The 17,603-nt window shown below is 58.6% G+C and overlaps 2 protein-coding genes across 15 annotated transcripts in view; one reads left to right on the top strand and one right to left on the bottom strand.

Moving 5' to 3' along the window:
* MAPT (microtubule associated protein tau) overlaps nt 1–7,994 on the bottom strand; it is a 56,354-nt gene extending 48,360 nt beyond the window's left edge. For 12 of the 13 annotated variants that reach the window (XR_012778612.1, XM_075522809.1, XM_075522813.1 and 9 more), the window contains exon 1: nt 2,853–2,925. The gene's annotated coding sequence lies outside the window, so the exon portion shown is untranslated. Of the gene's footprint in view, nt 1–2,852; nt 2,926–7,883 lie in introns of those variants that run through there. The other variant, XM_075522810.1, reaches the window with a different exon arrangement.
* A 2,477-nt stretch (nt 7,995–10,471) lies between these two features.
* Nucleotides 10,472–17,326, top strand: SLC25A39 (solute carrier family 25 member 39). Of its 2 annotated transcripts, XM_075522662.1 has the most exons (12): nt 10,472–10,628; nt 13,084–13,192; nt 13,268–13,327; nt 13,963–14,007; nt 14,727–14,836; nt 14,971–15,038; nt 15,170–15,294; nt 15,480–15,653; nt 15,806–15,915; nt 16,094–16,175; nt 16,276–16,356; nt 16,430–17,326. In XM_075522662.1, the coding sequence occupies exons 2-12, from the start codon at nt 13,096–13,098 to the stop codon at nt 16,546–16,548; spliced, it is 1,071 nt and encodes a 356-aa protein (XP_075378777.1). In that variant the 5' UTR covers nt 10,472–10,628; nt 13,084–13,095; the 3' UTR covers nt 16,549–17,326. The 2 variants fall into 2 exon arrangements, with proteins under 2 accessions (XP_075378777.1, XP_075378776.1); XM_075522661.1 differs by lacking the exon at nt 13,963–14,007 and having other exon boundaries at nt 10,497–10,628.
* The last annotated feature ends 277 nt before the right edge of the window (nt 17,327–17,603 follow it).

The raw sequence follows: 17,603 nt of genomic DNA, 5'->3' as shown, positions 1-17,603 counted from the left end.
GGGCGAGTAATGAGGGAGGGAGAGACACAAAACCCATGCTATTGCACTTGTCACCTGAAGGGACTGGACCCATCTCCTCTCCATGGGAGCTCCCCACAGGGCACACAGAGGTCCTGTCACTTCTGTCCTCATCTCAGCTAATCCCTGCTGATGAAGGATAAATGTCTCTATCTTAACTGTGATGCCACCTGCCCCTTCCAGAGTAGCTAACAGCCTTGCTCTCCCAGGCAGAGACCACAACACCTTAACATGTCTCATGTTCATGTCAGATGGGACCTTTGCAACGAGTTCACCTGAAAGCTGCAGATCAGTAGTGAGCTATTCCAGAGCTGGGCTGAACAAATGGTCCTCTTTCAGAGAGAAACAGTCTTCATTTAAAGGCTTCAAATGATGACAACCGTGCTTCACACTTTCACTCATTAAATCAGGCAGAGCTGATTTAGTTCAAGTTTCGCAAGGGTCAACTTCTGGCCATCTTGCTGCCCAAGATGAAGACAGACTCACAGCACTGGAAACCTCCATGCAAACACTAACGGCCTAACAACGTTTTAAACCAAACAGAGCTCACCAGGTGTTTCATTTTAAGCTCTATGTGTTCGAGACTCAACTGTCCTAAGATCCTCTCATGCTGCAGTCAGCCTTATGGAGGATGGAGACCCAAGCAACCAACCTGTGGGACAGGCATCACATTTCCCGAGAACACAAGAGCTGGGTCTCAAAAAACAAACCCCACCTGCATCTTAATTTCACAAGCCTTCATTTCCAAGGGCATTCAGCAGCATGAGGTACCTCTGCTAACACTGGGGGATGGCCCAGGGAAGTATACCACAGCCACACACCTCCTTCCAAACATCATTATTCTATCTAGAGCAAGAATAAGAATATGCAATACTATCAGGTGTGAATTATCTGCCTGGAAAACCTCCATGCACTACAGTGAAGTCAGCCAGCACCTCGCTTTTCTCCTTAGCTGCACATCTCAGGGGAAAAAACAAGAATTTTGCATATCAAGATGGAACAAAGTGTAACTGGGTTAGACTATTTCTCATTTCTAGAGAGAACAGGATTTTAACATTCCTTCTCTCAAGAGCAGCCTGTAAACGCCCAAGAGAGAGCTGTTTAGATCAACCACCTTGAGAAAAAAATGCAAAAAATTTGAACTGCACAAGGAAAACCATTAAACACTCCAAATCCAAGGTGTTGGCAGCAAAGGTAAAAACCCTTCATCAGATGTAAGCGGGCAGCCATTGCTCGACAGAACAAATTAGTGATTCTCAGTAGTGAATTTTGTTCCACTCATTCAGACACGCGTTAGACATCTGCCCAGATCCATGCAGATAAATGCAGGGCAGCTCAGGAATACGCTGCATACAAATTGCTGAAGTGACAGCTTAGCTCATCTCAGCTGCTTGTTCCAGCAAGCCCGTTTCTAAGCAAGACCAGCCTCTCGCTGCAAATGGAGCTGCACCTCGCGTGGTGGTACCACCAGCAAATGGAAGGAGAAACTCCCTTTAAAGTGATGGCAGCTGCCCTCTGCGAACGAACAACAGGATTGCATTTCTAGGTGTTAAAAAAAAAAAAAAATCATCTTCCCTAACCGAATCCTCCCTTGTGCTAACACGGCAGATAGGGATGCAGGCAGAGATCTCCATCCCTCCCCTGAAGTAAGCTGTTTCTCCTCCTTATGGGTTTAATTGCTCCAAGCCAGGAGGGCAGGTGTGCCACACAGTATGCCTGGAAACACCTGGGAAGGAAACTTCCCTTTTCACATCTGTGAAGTTAAGACTTAAAACAAAGAAATACCCAGGAAGGAAAGGAAAAAAGGCAAACCCCAGAAAGGGGGCCAGCCCCACGCCTCGCCTGGTGTGATTTTAGGACAAGAAAGAACAGGCAGCACAGAAAGAGGCTAATGAAAGGGACAAGGGGGCAATTTCAGCATGACACGAGGACACCTGCAGCAAGGTGCGAGGCACATCCAGGGACCGCTGACACCACCAGTTACGCCAAGTAGCACCACCCCAGCCCCAAACCCACGGGGCTCGGCACCAGCACTCACAGCCCGGCTGGAAAACACCCGGGGTTTAACAGCACAGGAACCCACCCTGGGGGACCGCGCTGTTAACGTTAAATACTGGAATCCCTTGGCCGGGCATCTGGGGGATGCAACAAAGCAAGGCAACTTGCTTGACGTGCTGTGACCTCAATAACGCTTTGCCACCCCCAAATTTCAGACTGGGCGCGGACAGCTCCGTTTTCTGAAACCCCTTTTCCTCATGGTTTTCTATTATTGATTAATTTACCTTTTTTAATTACAGCTGCCCCTCACCTCCCCCCTCCCCGAGGGCGGCTGCAGAAGATGGCACCGCGCCGGGGCGGGAAGGCGCTGCCCACCCCTCCTGCCGCAGCCCCGCCGGCACAGCCCCGGGCCCCACCTGCCGCAGGGAACGGGGCAAAAAAAAGGCGAAAAAGGGGAGAGAAAAAAAAAAAATCCGCCTGCCTGCCTGCCTCCCTTCCCACTGGCCACCCCGCCCCGCCGCGCACCTGCAGCCGGGCGGCAGCGCTGCCGCAGGGGACGCCCCTCGCACTGCTGCAGAGACCGGGCTGCCGAGGCGGCCCCCCGGGCAAACCGGCACTAGGGGTGACACGCCCCTCCGCGGCGATTTTCTGGGCTGAAACGGCTGGGTTTGGGTTTTTTGGTTTTGGTTGTTTTTTTTTTTTTCTCTCCACCCGTTTCACGCTTTCGGCGTGGGGACAGCGAAACGCAGCGCCGGTAGACCGGGGAGAGGGGGTCCGACCGTGCAGCTCCCCCTCCCACACGCCCCCCTCCCGCCGGCCGGAGGCCGTGCCCCTACCTGCCGCTGCAGGGGAGTCCGCACCGGAGCCGGGCGGCGAGTGACAGCGGCGGCGCGGGCGGGGCGGGCCGGGGGGCGGGGAGGGGCGGGGGGCGCGCGCGAGCTCCGGAACCTTCGCCGAGCCGGGGGGGGGGGGGGGGGGGGGGGGGGGGCGCAGCGGCAGGGCGCATGCGCCGCCCGACTTGTGCCCCCCCCTCCACGAGCGCTCGCCACGGTCGAGGCCGGCGCATGCGCGGTGCACAGAGCGGCGGGAGGGGCCGCCGCGGTCTTTTGTCTGCGGGAGGCAGGCGCGCGCGGCCCCGCCCAGCAGGGGGCGCTCGCGCGCTGCCCTCCCCAACCGCCCCCGGCGCCATTTTGTGCTCGGCGCTGAGGGGCTGCAGGGCCGGGGCCGGCTCGGCGTGTCCTGCGGCCCACGGCGGCCTCCGCCCGGCCGGCACTGCCAGTCACAGCCCAGGGGTGATGGGAGACACTGCCTCTTCCAGCCCTGGCTCCCATTTTCTGCACGGCCTGCGTTTAGCCAGGCATCCCACATAGGCATATGTTTCAGGGGCTGGATTCACCACCTCAGGTCCAGCTGTGCTGTCACCCACTGTCCTCAATATCCAAGGAGATGAACATACCAACAGCTCACTAGCTGCTAACAGTATCTGCTTACCTTCCTCACCAGCCCCTGACAGGAGCTACAGCATGCAGCCATCCAGGTTTAATTTCACCCCCTTGCAAGGAAAGCAGCCTTCTCCTACCCAAGGCAAGCAGCTCTGCAGCCATTATCCACACACCTCCAACTACATGTGCAACAGATAGGCACTGGAATTCCACAGCATGCATGGAGGAGCAGAGGTGGGCAGCTTTAACTAGCATCTGGTTCAGCAGGCACCAGTGGGAAGGAGTCCACAGGTGACATGTTGGTCTCCCTGAGGCAGGTAGTGGTGTAAAGGAGCATTGGGGTTCTCTCACCACCCAATACAGAACCTACAACCCAGCCTGAAGCACTGGAAAGTGGAGGGAGAGGCTGAAGAAATAAGTCATACTCTCAAAAGATCCCTCTCCACCTTGCCTGGCTTCATCTGGAAAAGCAGTGAGATGTTCTGACTCTGCTCAGGAGCATTATGGACACAGTGGAGATCCCTCAATGGAATTACTGCCTTGCATTACAGGGTTACTATCCCTGGTAATTGGATTTAGTGGAGAAACTGCAGGAGGGATCTTCTGTCAGACAGGCTCCAGGTTTCAGTTTTTCCTGAGAAAGTCAGGTGCAAATCAAGGGCAAACATCCAGTGCAAGAACAGGCTTCTGGCAAGAGGTTGTGAAGGGGAAAGCTCAATAGGGGGAAGAAAGAGAAACAGATGTGGAACCTGCAGCACCAGAGGTTTTTAAAAGCAAACTGAGTTGGGAATGGTTCATCTCAGTCTGGAATAAAGGTCTCAAGATGTCTTGTGGAGAGAGAGTCCTATGGAGAGTCAAAGCCCTTCTCTTACAGTGTCAATAACTGCGGAAGTACAAAGTACAGTCATATGAGGGGGAAAAAATCTGGATTTATGAATATGCAACACTATGAAATAGTTTTTTCCCAGGCAATAGAGACAGGTGAGGCATCTAAAACCAGGGGAGTGGCTCTTTTCTGCCCATTTTTAAACTGGCTAAAAAGTACCTACTATAAATTGGTTGGATAATTTTCCCAGGGTAGACATCTTCTCTGAAAAAAATAGTGCTGCTTTGGGAATTGTAAAATAAATACTCCAGTGCTACAAGGGGATCCATGCTTGTGAGACAAGGAACAAGCTGAATTTGAACTTACAGCACAAACAGCTAGCATCCAATTCTGGAACAGCAGCTCTTCCTACAGGCAGTACAGATGTACCGGGAATGCAAGACTGACTGCGAATCAGCTGAGCATCCTCTAACAGGAGTATTTCTTTATCTAAAGATGACAAAACCAAAAGGGACTCCCTGCCCTCATTTCTGAACACAAAGTACACAGGATTATGACCTCTTTTTTTTTTTTTTAACACAAGCTACACAGGATGACGACACCTGGCTTTCTGAAGTCATCTCAAAGCTCAGCTTTGCCTGCCTGAGTCCTCAGCTCACCAGGCACTGAGTCCCTTTTGGATCCAAGAAACCATGGGCTGGGAAGCACCATCAGCCAGTCCCAGCTGATGTTCAGGCACAGCCACTCTTACCACATTCTGGCCATTTAGAAGATCTGTTGGCAAAGGCTAGTCAAGAATTAAATGCATCAGCTGATGGCCCACAGTACTGCCAGCCTCAAATAAAACGGCAGTGATTCCCCATAGTCAGTCCTCAAGACTGCAGTCACACAAGCAAGCACCTTCCTGTCCTGGCCCAGGGCATGGCCACAGAAGCCTGGTGGCACAGTACTTGAAAATAAAATGCTCAGAGTATCATAACCGGTCCTATCTAATGCATGCTGTTTAATTCCATCTGTGTTCAGAGAAACAGAAGCACATGGATCTTCTTGGTAAACAAGCTTACTGCAAAGAAATAATCAAATCTACATCCAGCTTCTCCTCACCAACACCCTGCAGGGCCAAAAGCATGGGTTGAATGTCCATGTCAGAGGGGTAGCAACTGGGAGAAGACTCCCTTGTTGAGGTGCCTTCACTCCCCATATCTTAACACATGCATCTCTAGCTTGCTGCAGGTCCATCCCTTTGATGCAAAGCCCCACTGTGCTGCAAGACACTCATTTTGTACTACATCTCGGGTACAGCAACCCTCCACCTCCGCTCCCCGCACTGGTAGGCACACACTGTTTTGCACTGGATGGATGCAGGATGCCGCTGCAGCAATCCCAAGATGTAATGGGAACTGCTGGAGCAGTCTGAGCCCCAAGTGGAATACACTCACGGTAATCGACAGATCTTGCGCCGGCTAAGAGGAACTGCAGAGAAACACTCTGTAGGCAGATTTCTTACCTGTACACACAGCAGGCTGACAGCTGACATGGCCTTTAATTACTGCACAGAGCTCTTCTGACCACTTCTTGTTCATAGGGTGGATTTGTTTATAGGAAAAAGCATCTGTGAATTTCTCCTACAATTCCAACTCAGTCCAAGCTCCTTCTTCCCCTCCATTGCTTTTGGCCCATACTGCTGCTAGGTGGAAACACCACTATTTTAACATCAAATTATAAAGGAAACCTTTAGGAAGGAAAGCATTAAGCCTTTAGCTTCCATATCTGTTTCCTCATCCATAAGACAGGGCTCATTTTCCTCACAGGTGAGTTCTGCAACTTGTCTCACAACTGTATCAAGGTTTTCCATGGCAGGTGCTACAGAAGGTGGGATGTGATTTCTCAGATCTCACCTGCAGTGGGAATTGACCTGCAGAACTGCAGGTGTGTGATGAATTCTGTGTTACAGTGGTTTTAAGTCTCATGTCCCCAGGGCCTCATCTGTCCACAAACTGCTTCATTTCAGTCACTTAATTCAGATTAAGGATGGCTTTTGCAAAACCATAATGGTCCAAGCTGAAATAAATATTCAAAATCTGTACTAGCTTAATTCCATTACAGTACTAAGATCCCTTTTGCAACCTGGCTGTTAAAGTTCACCTAAAAAAAAAAAAGAAATGGGCTAATCGCTTTCAAAATGGTTTCCAGCAAGGAGACAGGATTGATCTTTCTGAAACAATTCCAGATGCTATTGCATGCTGATACACCACAGGATGACCCCTTCCTAAATAAGGAAGCCCCAGGCAGACGCAGCCCCCAGACTTGCTTCCCAGGGCACGGCTGCTGATGCAGATATGGCATCAGACCAGGGAGCCAGCTGGGTTTCATAAGCTCGCCATGCTTCAAAGCCTCTCCATGGAGATCGCAGCAGGGAGCTGGGCGTTACACAAGCAGTTTTCCCAGCCACGCTTGTACGCCGTCAGTTGCAGCAGGACAGCGGGCATTACCCAGGCCTGCGCCGAGCAGACCAGAACAAGGCTCATGCAAACCTTCCCCAGCCGCTCTGACTGCATCTAACTTTGCAGCTCAAGGGGGGATTAGAGCTCAGCTGGCTCCATTCCTCACAAGTTGGAACCAAATGCACTTATTTGCAACTCAGACACAGTTCTCTCCAACTAAAGTCAACTTACATTTCATTTTCACAGGCAATTGGAGCATGACACACCCCTATAACCCCCACTGAGGCCAGCGGCACTGTAAAAATGTAAATCAGAGGCAGAAACACCCTTGGTGTTAGGACAGCGCAGGCAGCGAGCAGGCTGTGACTCAGCAGAAAGAGCCAGCCAGCAAGGTCCTCGCCTCTCAGCAGCACTGAGCACAGGAAAAACAAGTTCACCACTTTCCCTCCGATCACTTTAGCAAATGGAGAGACCTGACAAATTGAGATTGAGGCACTTACAGCATCTTAATACCCTTCTTCCCTCTTGGCCCTACCCCAGCTGGAAAAAGATTATTCCTTTTTCTTTTCAGTTGAGCAGTGTGGAAGGCATGCAGAGCCTGACGCCTACAAATAGAAGATATAAGACCCAATACCCCCAAGGATTTTTTTTTAATTAATCATTATTCCATTTCTAAATTATCTGCTACAAGAGGCTTTCCAGATCATTTAAACCCTGTGTATCTGTAAGAGGCAGAGTTGACCATTAGGGAGTTACAGGATGCATTCACTTACATGGCCTTGTGGGAATTATTCAGTTCTGGGCCTCACATCACATAAAGTCAAGACTTACTTGGCCTTGGTACCATGGAAGGGCAGCGAGTGCTTGCAGAGAATTCAAGATCCCCTTGTGTCTGCATACCCAGGCTAACAGCCCCAGCAGATCCTCTCATGCACAAACCCAGGGTGTTTACAGCCTCTACCCAGATGCCAGCAGCAGCTTGCAGGGCTGAAGCCTGATCACTGCTCCTGGCATTAGCTGCCCCCTTTGTTGACAAACTTTGGAGATGCCAGCAGCCAGAAGGGCCTTTATTCCTGGAGGAGAGCAGCCACCATGGCTCTGCCAGTTCTGCAAAGAGACAGGGAACATCGCTCTGGGGTGCAACAGGCTATTTACCAAATACCACGGTGTCTGCAGATTCTGAAGCCCTACACTGCTCCTCCTGGGCAGAGTCTGCTGGTGGCCATCTGTAGATTGCCTGCCCTTGAAGTCTTTCCTCTTCTTGCCACAGGATGGCACTCACAGGGGAGCAGAGATGGGTGTAGGCACCAGTGCAGCCTTTATTCCTTGAGTTTAAGGCAGGGCAAGAGTTCAGTCGTACTCTAAAGTAGATAATTGCATTATGCAGTACCACTAACAGGTTTTGCAGTGAAGTAATCACATGCACACAAATACAGAGGCACCAGGAACCTCTAGTCTGCAGGTTACCAGGAGGACACACCACCTGGAGCACCACTTTGGTCTTGTCCCAGTTCTTCTGCCCCAGGCACCCGCAGTCAGCCACTACTTGTTACCTGCTGGGGCTGTGCAGGGCCAGGCCAGAGCTTGTGCTCCCTGGCAGCACCCATCCAGATTTCAGAGGGGCTTTGAGAGCCATCTGCTGTTATCAGCTCACATTACAGCATCAGGCAACACCTTCATCGGCAGGGTGCATGGGACACCCTTCAGCACCACTCTGCTACTCTCCCATCATCCCACGGACAAGCAGGCTTAAAGCATCTTCTCTAGATTAAAACGCCAACAGAAATAAGACCACCTCAGAGAGCTCACTTCTTTGCACAAAAGGACTTGGGACTCTCCACAGGAAACACAGGCACTTCTAATACAGTACAAAGAGCAAGCTTGAGCAACTACATTGAGCAGAGAGAGGATTTTAGCCTCCCAGACAAGTCCCCAGGTAAAGCCACAGCACTCACAGGACCAGGTAGAAGTAACAGAGAAGGCTCCAGTGCTCACACCCATTAATAGAGACACCAGACAGTATAGCAGCCCATTGTGAGGGGTACAACAGCACATTTTTAACTGCATCTTTCTTTTAAGGCCAGAGAAGAGACATAGGAGCCCTTTCCTCACACTTACTCATGAATAAAGCCACTGTCAAGTAGAAGAACTAGAAATTCAGAAGACAGCCTGTAGCCCTCCAAACAAAAGAGATTTTCCAGCTGGCTAAGACATACCAAGGCACTTAAAAAAAACTCTTAACATACTACATTTCCCTTTCTTAGGCTCTAGCTCCCATTCTCCCCAAAGCACACACCAGCCCACAGACCATCTCCCTAGGGACTCTTGCAGCCAGCATTATATAGGGCTCAATGCCTCCGCCTCCTCAGCCTCTTTTGGGTTAAAAGGCCTCAGCTGGGCCCCCCATCTCTTCCCCTTAGACCTCAGATAGGAGAGTGGGGTGGGAGGAGGCTCTTGGTGCCTCACTCTCCCTGTAGTAGCACCTTAGAGGAGCTGTTTTGTCCCTGCTAGCCCTGGTGCTAGTGAGACCAGGCTGTGGAAGCACCAGCCACGATGCTGCCCTTGCTCAGGCAAACCTCAAAGTCCCCGCAGCCGGCTCTGGCACCCCATCTGTCTGCACGAGGGTCTTCTCTAACCTCCAGGCTCAGCTTTCAGTGCTGAACAACATCTGCCCCCTTTCCTGGGTCACAGCAGAGCTGAAATGAGGGACTGCAAAAGGAAGGGGTAGACGTTGTGTGCTTGCTGTGTCTAGGCCAGCTTTGGCTGGGAGGGAACTAACGGGCTTTGTTCGTCGTTAGCAGTCAGCGGAGCAGCGCAGACCCTGGCTCGGTGCCGTGGGAAGCAGCGTGGCACCGCGCGTGTAACGGGGCAGCTCCTGCACGCTGGGCCCCGGACGAGTCCGATGTCCCAACCTGCCCCGGCACGCACTGCTGCGCTGCAGGCAGAGGCACCGGAGGGAGCGCCGAGCGCTGCTTGCCGCCTGTACGGCGAGCGTGCAAACCCCACTGTCTCCAGCATGGCGAGTGTGCAAAACCCAGTGGCCCTGGGACGATGAGCGTACCAGCCCCAAGGCTTCCAGCACGGTGAGTGTGCAAGGCACCCCTCTGCCAGGATGGCGAGGGTGAGTGTGTGAGGTGTATCCTTCTGCCAGCATGGCAGGGGTCAGTGTGCAAGGCACCCCCCTGCCAACACAGCGAGGTGAGTGTGCAAGGCACACCGCTGCCAGCATGGTGAGGCTGAGTGTGCAAGGCGCGCCTCTGCCAGCACAGCGAGGGTGAGCGTGCAAGGTGTACCCTTCTGCCAGCACGGCGAGTGTGCAAGGCACCCCTCCACCAACACGGCGAGGGCGAGTGTGCAAGGCGCGCCCCTCCACCAGCACGATGAGTGTGCGAGGCGCCCCTACGCTAGCATGGCGAGGGTGAGTGTGCAAGGCGTACCTTTCTGCCAGCACGGCGAGGGTGAGTGTGCAAGGCGCGCCTCTGCCCGCATGGTGAGTGTGCAAGGCGCACCGCTGCCAGCATGGTGAGGCTGAGTGTGCAAGGCACGCCTCTGCCCGCACGGTGAGTGTGCAAGGCGTACCCTTCTGCCAGCATGGTGAGGCTGAGTGTGCAAGGCGCGCCTCTGCCCGCACGGCGAGTGTGCAAGGCCCCTCCCCCCCCCCCCCCCGGCACGGGGCTGTCCCTGCGGGTGCCGCCGCCGCCCCCCCGGCCCGGCAGGGGGCGCAGTGGCGCGCGGGCCGCAGGGCGCGTGCGCGGGCTGCCGGCGCGGGGCGGAAGTGGCGCGCGGGCCGGCGCGCGGCGGTGGGGCGCGGGGCGCCCATGGGGCTCCTTAAAGGCGCCGCCGCCCGCCCCCCTCCCGGTGCCGGCGGAGGGAAGCGCCGCACGTGGCTGGAATGAGCAGGTGGGGCGGGGCGGGGCCCCCCGGTGACTCCCCCCGTGACCCGGCCCTTGCGGCCGCTGCCTCAGTTTCCCCCGGTACCGGGGGTCGTGCGGCTGTGCTGGGGGCAGAGGCGGCCGCGGGGCCCCCCCGGGCTCCCGGTCTTGCTGGGAGGGTGCGGGGGGAGCGGGGCCCCGGGGGCGTTGCAGAGTCCGGGGCGGTGGGGTGGGTGGCAAACAGCGAGGGGGTCTGCAAACCCCAAGGTAGGGGGTGCAAAGGCTGAGGGGGGTGTCAAGTGCCGGGGGGGGGGGGGGCTGCAGACCCCGAGAGAGGGGGCGCAGCGCCTGGGGAGGGGGTCAAGTGCTTGGGGGGGGCTGCAAACCCCGGCGGAGGGGGTACAGCCCTGGGCTGGGGGCTACGAGCCTCGAGGGAGGGGGTGCAAACCTTGATGGGGAGCTGGAGGGGGGCTGCAGGCCCCACCCAGGTAGGGGTGCAAGCTCCAGGATGGGGGGGGGGCCGCCCTGTCCGTGGGGGGCTCCCCGGGGCAGCAGGCCAGGCTGGGTGCCTGTGCGCCCCAGGGGACACCGCAGCACCCGTCCCCCTGCTCCCTGGGAGGGGGGTTTGTCCCCCGGCCCGCCCGCGGGGCAGGGGGTGGCTGCGGTGGGTCCCGCGGTCGAGCTCTCCCCAGAAGCGCTGGTAGCTGTCCCTGCCTGTTCGGGCAGCGCCCGGGTCCTGCCCGAGCCAGGGCAGCGTAGGCGGGGGTGTGCCCAGGCAGGATGAGGCCCCTGGTGCTGTTGGGGCACTTCCAGGGACGGAGGCGGCGGGGGGGACGACGACAGCTTCGCAGCCTCGGGCTGGAGCAGCCCAGGGGCTGGGAAGCGCCGGAGGGGTCTGCCTGCAGGACTTCCATCGGCATTCCCTCTCGCTCAGGGCTCGAACACCCAGCTGGGCCCTTCCTGCGCAGGAAGAGGCTGCCGAGCTCCTGCTGGGCTCCTCGCGTCCCCTGGACTTTCTTGCCTTTATCATCTTAACGCATATTTGCGTTTTTCCCCCTCTTTGCACCGAGCATCACGGTGATGTACCCAGACCCACCAGCGCTCCAGACCGAGCTGTCGGGTCTAGGTCATGGTTTTAAGGGCTTTATTTTTTCCTGGATGGAAAAGGGAGCAGCTCCCAGCTGAGAAGGGAGCTCAGATGTGGCTGGGAAGCCCTTGCCGGTGCCCTGGAGGTGCTCGGCTCCTCCCTACAGAAAGAAAGGGAGAGGACTGTGTTGTGGCCCGTATAAATAGCACGTTTTAAGCCATTCAGGTGTTGCAGCGCTGTGAGCGAGAGATTTTCCTCCTGCTTGTGTAAGGATTTACGTGAAGGGCTGGATAGGATGGAAGGATCCGGCGCTGGGGCGAGCGCCCTGCCTGCAGCACGGTTTTGCAACATCCGCAGCGAGCGTGCCAGGGTGCTGTGCCGCCTCGCCGCCGTCCCGTGACGGGCACAACGGGACCTGTGCCCACTCCACAAACAGCACCCAGCTCTCACAGTGGGGCTGGCGTGTGCGGCTCCGGGATGGATCCATCCCTGCTCACAGCCTTGGGCACCTAACAAGTCCGAAGCCTGTAATTGAGAGATTTATGGCTGCTTTGACCTTGCAAAATTGCTGAGTCAGATGGCGAAGGGTGTCGGGTTTTTTTTTATGCTGCGTTCCGTGGGTTCCCGAAGCCTGGAAGCCCTCCAGCCACGGCCATGGCCCCATCCCCGTGCAAGGACCATCCCCAGGCTGCGGCGAGGGGGAGCAGCTGGTCCTGAGTGTTCACGGCACGCTCGGGCTCGCTTCTCCGCGTCCTCCTCCCGCAGGAAGGGTGCAATATCCCCCGCTTCCCGAGGGCAGAGACGCTGGCCCCAGGCGCCGCAGCCTTGCCAAGCCTTGGGGGTGGGGGAGGCATGCAGAAGTTTTGGATGTGTGAACCCTTTTTGGGGCGCTTTTTGCAAGCTTGCACACGCGCACACCACCCTCACCCCCCCCGGACCCCCCTGGGTCCGGGGGACCCCCCCAGATGTCCCTCCACGGCTGCATTGGGCTCTGCTGCCTTCTCAGCCGCGGCTGCGGGGGGCTGTCGCGACACGTCTGGTCTTTGGACTTTGCTCCTTCCTGTCCCTTAATTTTCCAAGCTCAGGGAGGGGACAATCCTCCCACCCCGAGGACATGGAAGGGTGGCCCGGACCGTCCCCACCTCTCCAGCAAGGCTGGGCCCGCTGCCAGCAGTGGGGCCGGGGGGTGTTATCGGGGCTGGGCCGGCCCCAGGAGTGGTCCCTGTCCCCCCCCGGGGACGGCACGATTACGGAGGGGGGCCGCGCCTGCCCTGCGCCACGCCGATAGCGTGGCCAGAGGTGGGACGCCTGTCCTCGCACCAGCGGAGCAGGGATGCTGGGGGGGCTCCCCGAGCAGCACCCCCAGCCTCGAGCATCCCCCCGCCATGTCTTGCAGGGGGCCAGCGCCATGGCTGAGAAGACGTCACCGAGCCCCGGCGGGGGCATCACGCCGCTGCAGCAGATGCTGGCCTCGGGGACGGGGGCCATCCTCACCTCCCTCTTCGGTGAGGACCACGGGGAGCGGGTGGGCGCCGGGGGCTGGCGCAGTGCAGCGTGGCTAAAGGATGGTGTCGTTTCAGTGACGCCGTTGGACGTGGTGAAGATCCGGCTGCAGGCTCAGAGGACCCCCTTCTCCAAAGGTAACCCTGCTCGGACAGGGCGGGGGTCTCCAGCCAGTGCTCCCCCCCCCGAGTCAGCCAGCGAGCAGCCCACATGGATGTCTCAGCTGGCAGAGCCGGTGGCGGGGATTTCTTGGTCCTGAGCGAGGGGCCGTCGCGAGGTGGCAGGTTACCATGGGCCCCTCGTCCTGACGGGCTCAGGGGGCCCCGCCGGGGGAGCTGGGCTGATGCTCGGCTCCGTCCTTCCCCCTCCGTGGCCCCGTGCTGACGCCGAGCCGGGTCAGCGCTGTGCCCGGCAGCCCCCTGCCCTCCGAGGAGCGAGGTGGAAGGGCTCAGCCTGCGCTGGCCACTTGCTCTTATCCTTGCTGCCTTTGTGTCCATCTCCACACTGTTCCCCGCAGCTCCCACAGGGCAGGAGAGACCCCGTGAGCTCTGCCCCCCTCCCTGCGGGGGCAGCAGGCTGGGGCTGGTCCCAAGGGACTGGTTTGGTGACAGTAGGGACTGCTTGGGAGGTGGCTTTGGGGGCATTCAGCCCCTTCACCCACAGAGCTCTCCCACTGCCCGGCTTGGAGCTGTGGGACACACGTGTGCCCCAGCCCGGGGAGGTGGCACGTCCCCCGTGTCGTCGCTCAGCATGTCCCCATTGTGTGTTTCAGCGCTGCCAGTGCGGTCTGTGCCCTGGGGCACTCAGCAGGCCACATGTGAGTACGCCCGGGGGCTCCGGGCAGCTCCTGCCGCCAGCGGCTTTGCTTTCCCAAGCCTTGACCCTGGTTTTCTTCCCCACTGGTGGCAGCTCGGACTTCTGTGGCTGGGAGGACATCCCGCTCTGGTGTGGGAGCTGCGATCGTCCCCAGCCCTGCAGCTCCTCCTGCAGCCCTGCTTTGGGGCTGGCCATTCAGTTGTCCCCGGGGGTCTGCTGGGGGTCTGTTGTACAACAGGCCTGGCTGTCTGTGGTCCCCTTGTCTTGTCACTCTGTCCTGTCACTACATCAAAGTCCCCTTGGATCTCCGCTGCCCTGCTTGCTCCCGGCGTCCCTGTGCCTGGTGCACTGGCCCCATGGAGGGCGTGGGGGGGAACCATGCTGGCTCCCTGAGATGGCATCCCCACCTTGCCGGGGCAGCGGAGCTGACATTGAGTGAGGTGTAAACCTCTCCTGCTGCCGGCAGTGGCTCTCACCGTGCCCCTGTCCCCATGGTGGGGCCAGATGTCCCCCACCGCGTGGGTCTGGCCCTGGTTGGAGCCTTGCTGGAGGGTTATCCCTCTCCTGGCCTTGGTCTGGGACTGGTCCCCGCTGGGCTCAGGCACTGAGGGTTTGGCTCTCTCCTGGGAAAGATGATGGTTTTGGGATCAAATGGGCTGGGCACAGGGCAGAGGGGAAGGGTCCTCGGTCTAATGGTGATGCTGTTTCCTCCCACCGCAGGGAAGTGTTTCCTCTACTGCAACGGGCTCATGGACCATCTGTATGTCTGCCAGAACGGCAATGGCTGCACCGCCTGGTACAAGGCCCCCACCCGCTTCACCGGCACGCTGGTAGGGGCTGCAGGTGCAGGCAGGGTGGGCAGGGGTCTCCCTGTCCCAGCGAGGGGGTCACGGTGTTTGCTGAGGGGGGTGCTTGCTCTTCTCCCCTCTCTAACCCCTGTCCCTGTGCTGCGCTCTCTCCCCAGGATGCCTTCATGAAGATCACGCGCTACGAGGGCATCAGGTCTCTGTGGAGCGGCTTGCCCCCCACCCTGTGAGTGTGGACCCTGCCTGGGCGGGAGTCTGGGTGCAAACGCCTGCCCGGGCGCATGGGCATCCTCTCCGAGCCTCCTGCCAGCCCCCGGGGAGGGCATGCGTGCCCCTCACACCTCTCGTCCTCGGCAGGGTCATGGCTGTGCCAGCCACCGTCATTTATTTCACCACCTACGACCAGCTCCGGGACTACCTGCACGCTCGGACAGGAAGCCGGGGACACCACATTCCCTTGCTGGCCGGGGCCCTCGCCAGGCGTGAGTACCCCTCCTCTCCGGGGGTCCCCCTGTGCCCACCCTGCGTCCTCGCAGGAGAGCACGGCACGTCTCTTGGACGTTGGTGCCCACATTCAGCACCTGGCTCTCCTGGCGCGGTGCTCTGATGGCTCGGGGACAGCTGCCGGAGCGGACGGGGCTGATGCCCCATGTCCCTTCCATTGCAGTGGGTGCTGTGACGGTCATCAGCCCCTTGGAGCTCATCCGCACCAAGATGCAGTCCCGGCAGCTCAGCTACCGGGAGCTGGGCGTCTGCATCCAGTCGGCAGTGGCTCAGGACGGCTGGCTGTCCCTCTGGAGAGGCTGGGGACCCACCGTGCTGCGAGACGTCCCCTTCTCGGGTATGGCTGTGGGGGGACAGGGTGAGCGGTGGCACTGGGAGATGGTGGGATGAGCTCAGGGCAGGGCAGCCCTGCCCATGGGGAGGAGGGAGGTTGGCGTGTCCGGGTTGACGTGCCTCGTCGTAGCACTGGTGATTCTCATCTCCTCCCAGCTCTCTACTGGTTTAACTATGAGCTGGTGAAGGAATGGCTCTGCGGGCAGGCCCGGCTCGATGACGCCACGTTCATGATCAGCTTCACATCCGGGGCCATCTCTGGGACGGTGAGTTTGGGGCCCTGCGGTCTGCACCATGCAGGGGCTCGCTCAGCCATGAGCGGGGGGCATGGCCCCCATGGGGAGCAAGGGATGGGGCTGGGACGGTGCTGGGAGGTGACGGCAGAGCCAGCACTGGGCAGGGACGATGAGGTCCCAGCTCACCGCCTGGTTGCTGGCCCTGCAGGTGGCTGCGGTGCTGACGCTGCCCTTCGATGTGGTGAAGACCCAGCGGCAGATCGAGCTGGGAGACAGCGAGGTGCACCCAGGTGAGGGGCCGGGCTCTGGGCGGATGCCTGGGGGGCGACCAGGACTCCCCGGTGGTACATGGGCATCCCCAGACCCTCACCCACTCCCCTCTCCCCACAGTTGCAGCCTCCAAGCCTTCCTCCACCTGGCTACTCATGCGGCGCATCCGCGCCGAGTCTGGCACCCGGGGGCTGTTTGCAGGTACGGCCGTGCCCCCCGCCCCGGGCTGGGGTTTACTGGTGCCACCGAGGGGCTAATGGGGTTGTCCTTGCAGGTTTCCTGCCCCGCGTCATTAAGGTGGCACCCGCCTGTGCCATCATGATCAGCACCTACGAATTTGGCAAGACCTTTTTCCAGAAGCTGAACCAGGAGCGGCAGCTACGTGGGTTGTGAGCAGGGGCTGGGGCAGGGCTGGATGGGGCCGGCGCCCTGGGGAACACTGCCAACCCTGCTCCCAGCGAGGCACCCCGGGAGCAGCGAACCGCACTCGGCTGTGCGAAGCCCAAGTGCCTTCGTGCTGCGCTCTGCCTCCCCGCTGCCTGCGCACGGAGGCAGGGCCAGCCCGGCCCCGCTCTCCATCCCCAGCCAAACTGGGGGACATCTGTGCCTGCTGCTGTGACACTGGGGGGGATGTGGAGTCCCCTGCGCTCATCCTTTGAGGCTGCACAGATGCTGCTGCTGGATTCACGGACACTTTGGCGAGGATGGGGTGCGCCAGGAGACTCGGCAGGGCAGGAGATGGGAGCTGGGGCTCTGGCAAGAACCAAACCCTCAGGGGCTTCTCTGCGTGCCCGCCTAGGCCCCCCAGCTCTGCTCCGGCCGGGAGCCTGCCCCTCCTCGCCATCAGTCACGCACAGCGTCCCCTTGCCAGCTCTGCATGGCACGGGGACACATCAGGACCCTCTCCCTGCTTCTGGACCTTTCCTCCTGCTCAGGGTGTCCCTGTCCCCTGGCAGACCCTGGGCTCAGACCCTGCGTGGGGACAGACCTCGCTGCTGCTCTGGGGGGGGCTGGCAGGCGTTCTGGCAACAAACCTCTGCCCGTGCCCCGTCTCTTCACTGTGAGGGCCTGCCCCAGCATTTTGCCTGGTGTGGGCACTGCCCCAGCTTGCTCCGGGACTCCAGGGGGGAATTTCTCTTATTTTCTTAAATAAAAGAAAATATTACTTGTCTCTTAGGGCCAGGATTTCTTTCCCTGCTCCCTGCATGCTGGGGCTGTGGAAGGCATCCCCACGGGTGACAGCTGTGTCCCTGCTGCGTGGGCACGGTGCTGTCACCCACCAGGTCCTTGCTGGGCTTTTACTGGGGGTAAGGGGACGCCAGGACCTCCCTGCTACCCCCAGCAGCAACCCACTGCGGATGAGGCAGGAGGTACCCTGTGCTTGGGTGACCTGCTGTGTCCCAGAGGTGCTCTCGCTGCCCTGGTGGTCTGGGGGGGGTGGAGGAGGC

The sequence above is a fragment of the Mycteria americana genome, chromosome 22, assembly GCF_035582795.1.
Source record: "Mycteria americana isolate JAX WOST 10 ecotype Jacksonville Zoo and Gardens chromosome 22, USCA_MyAme_1.0, whole genome shotgun sequence".
In the NCBI taxonomy this organism is placed as follows: domain Eukaryota; kingdom Metazoa; phylum Chordata; class Aves; order Ciconiiformes; family Ciconiidae; genus Mycteria; species Mycteria americana.
This window is presented reverse-complemented; position numbering and strand designations above follow the sequence as displayed.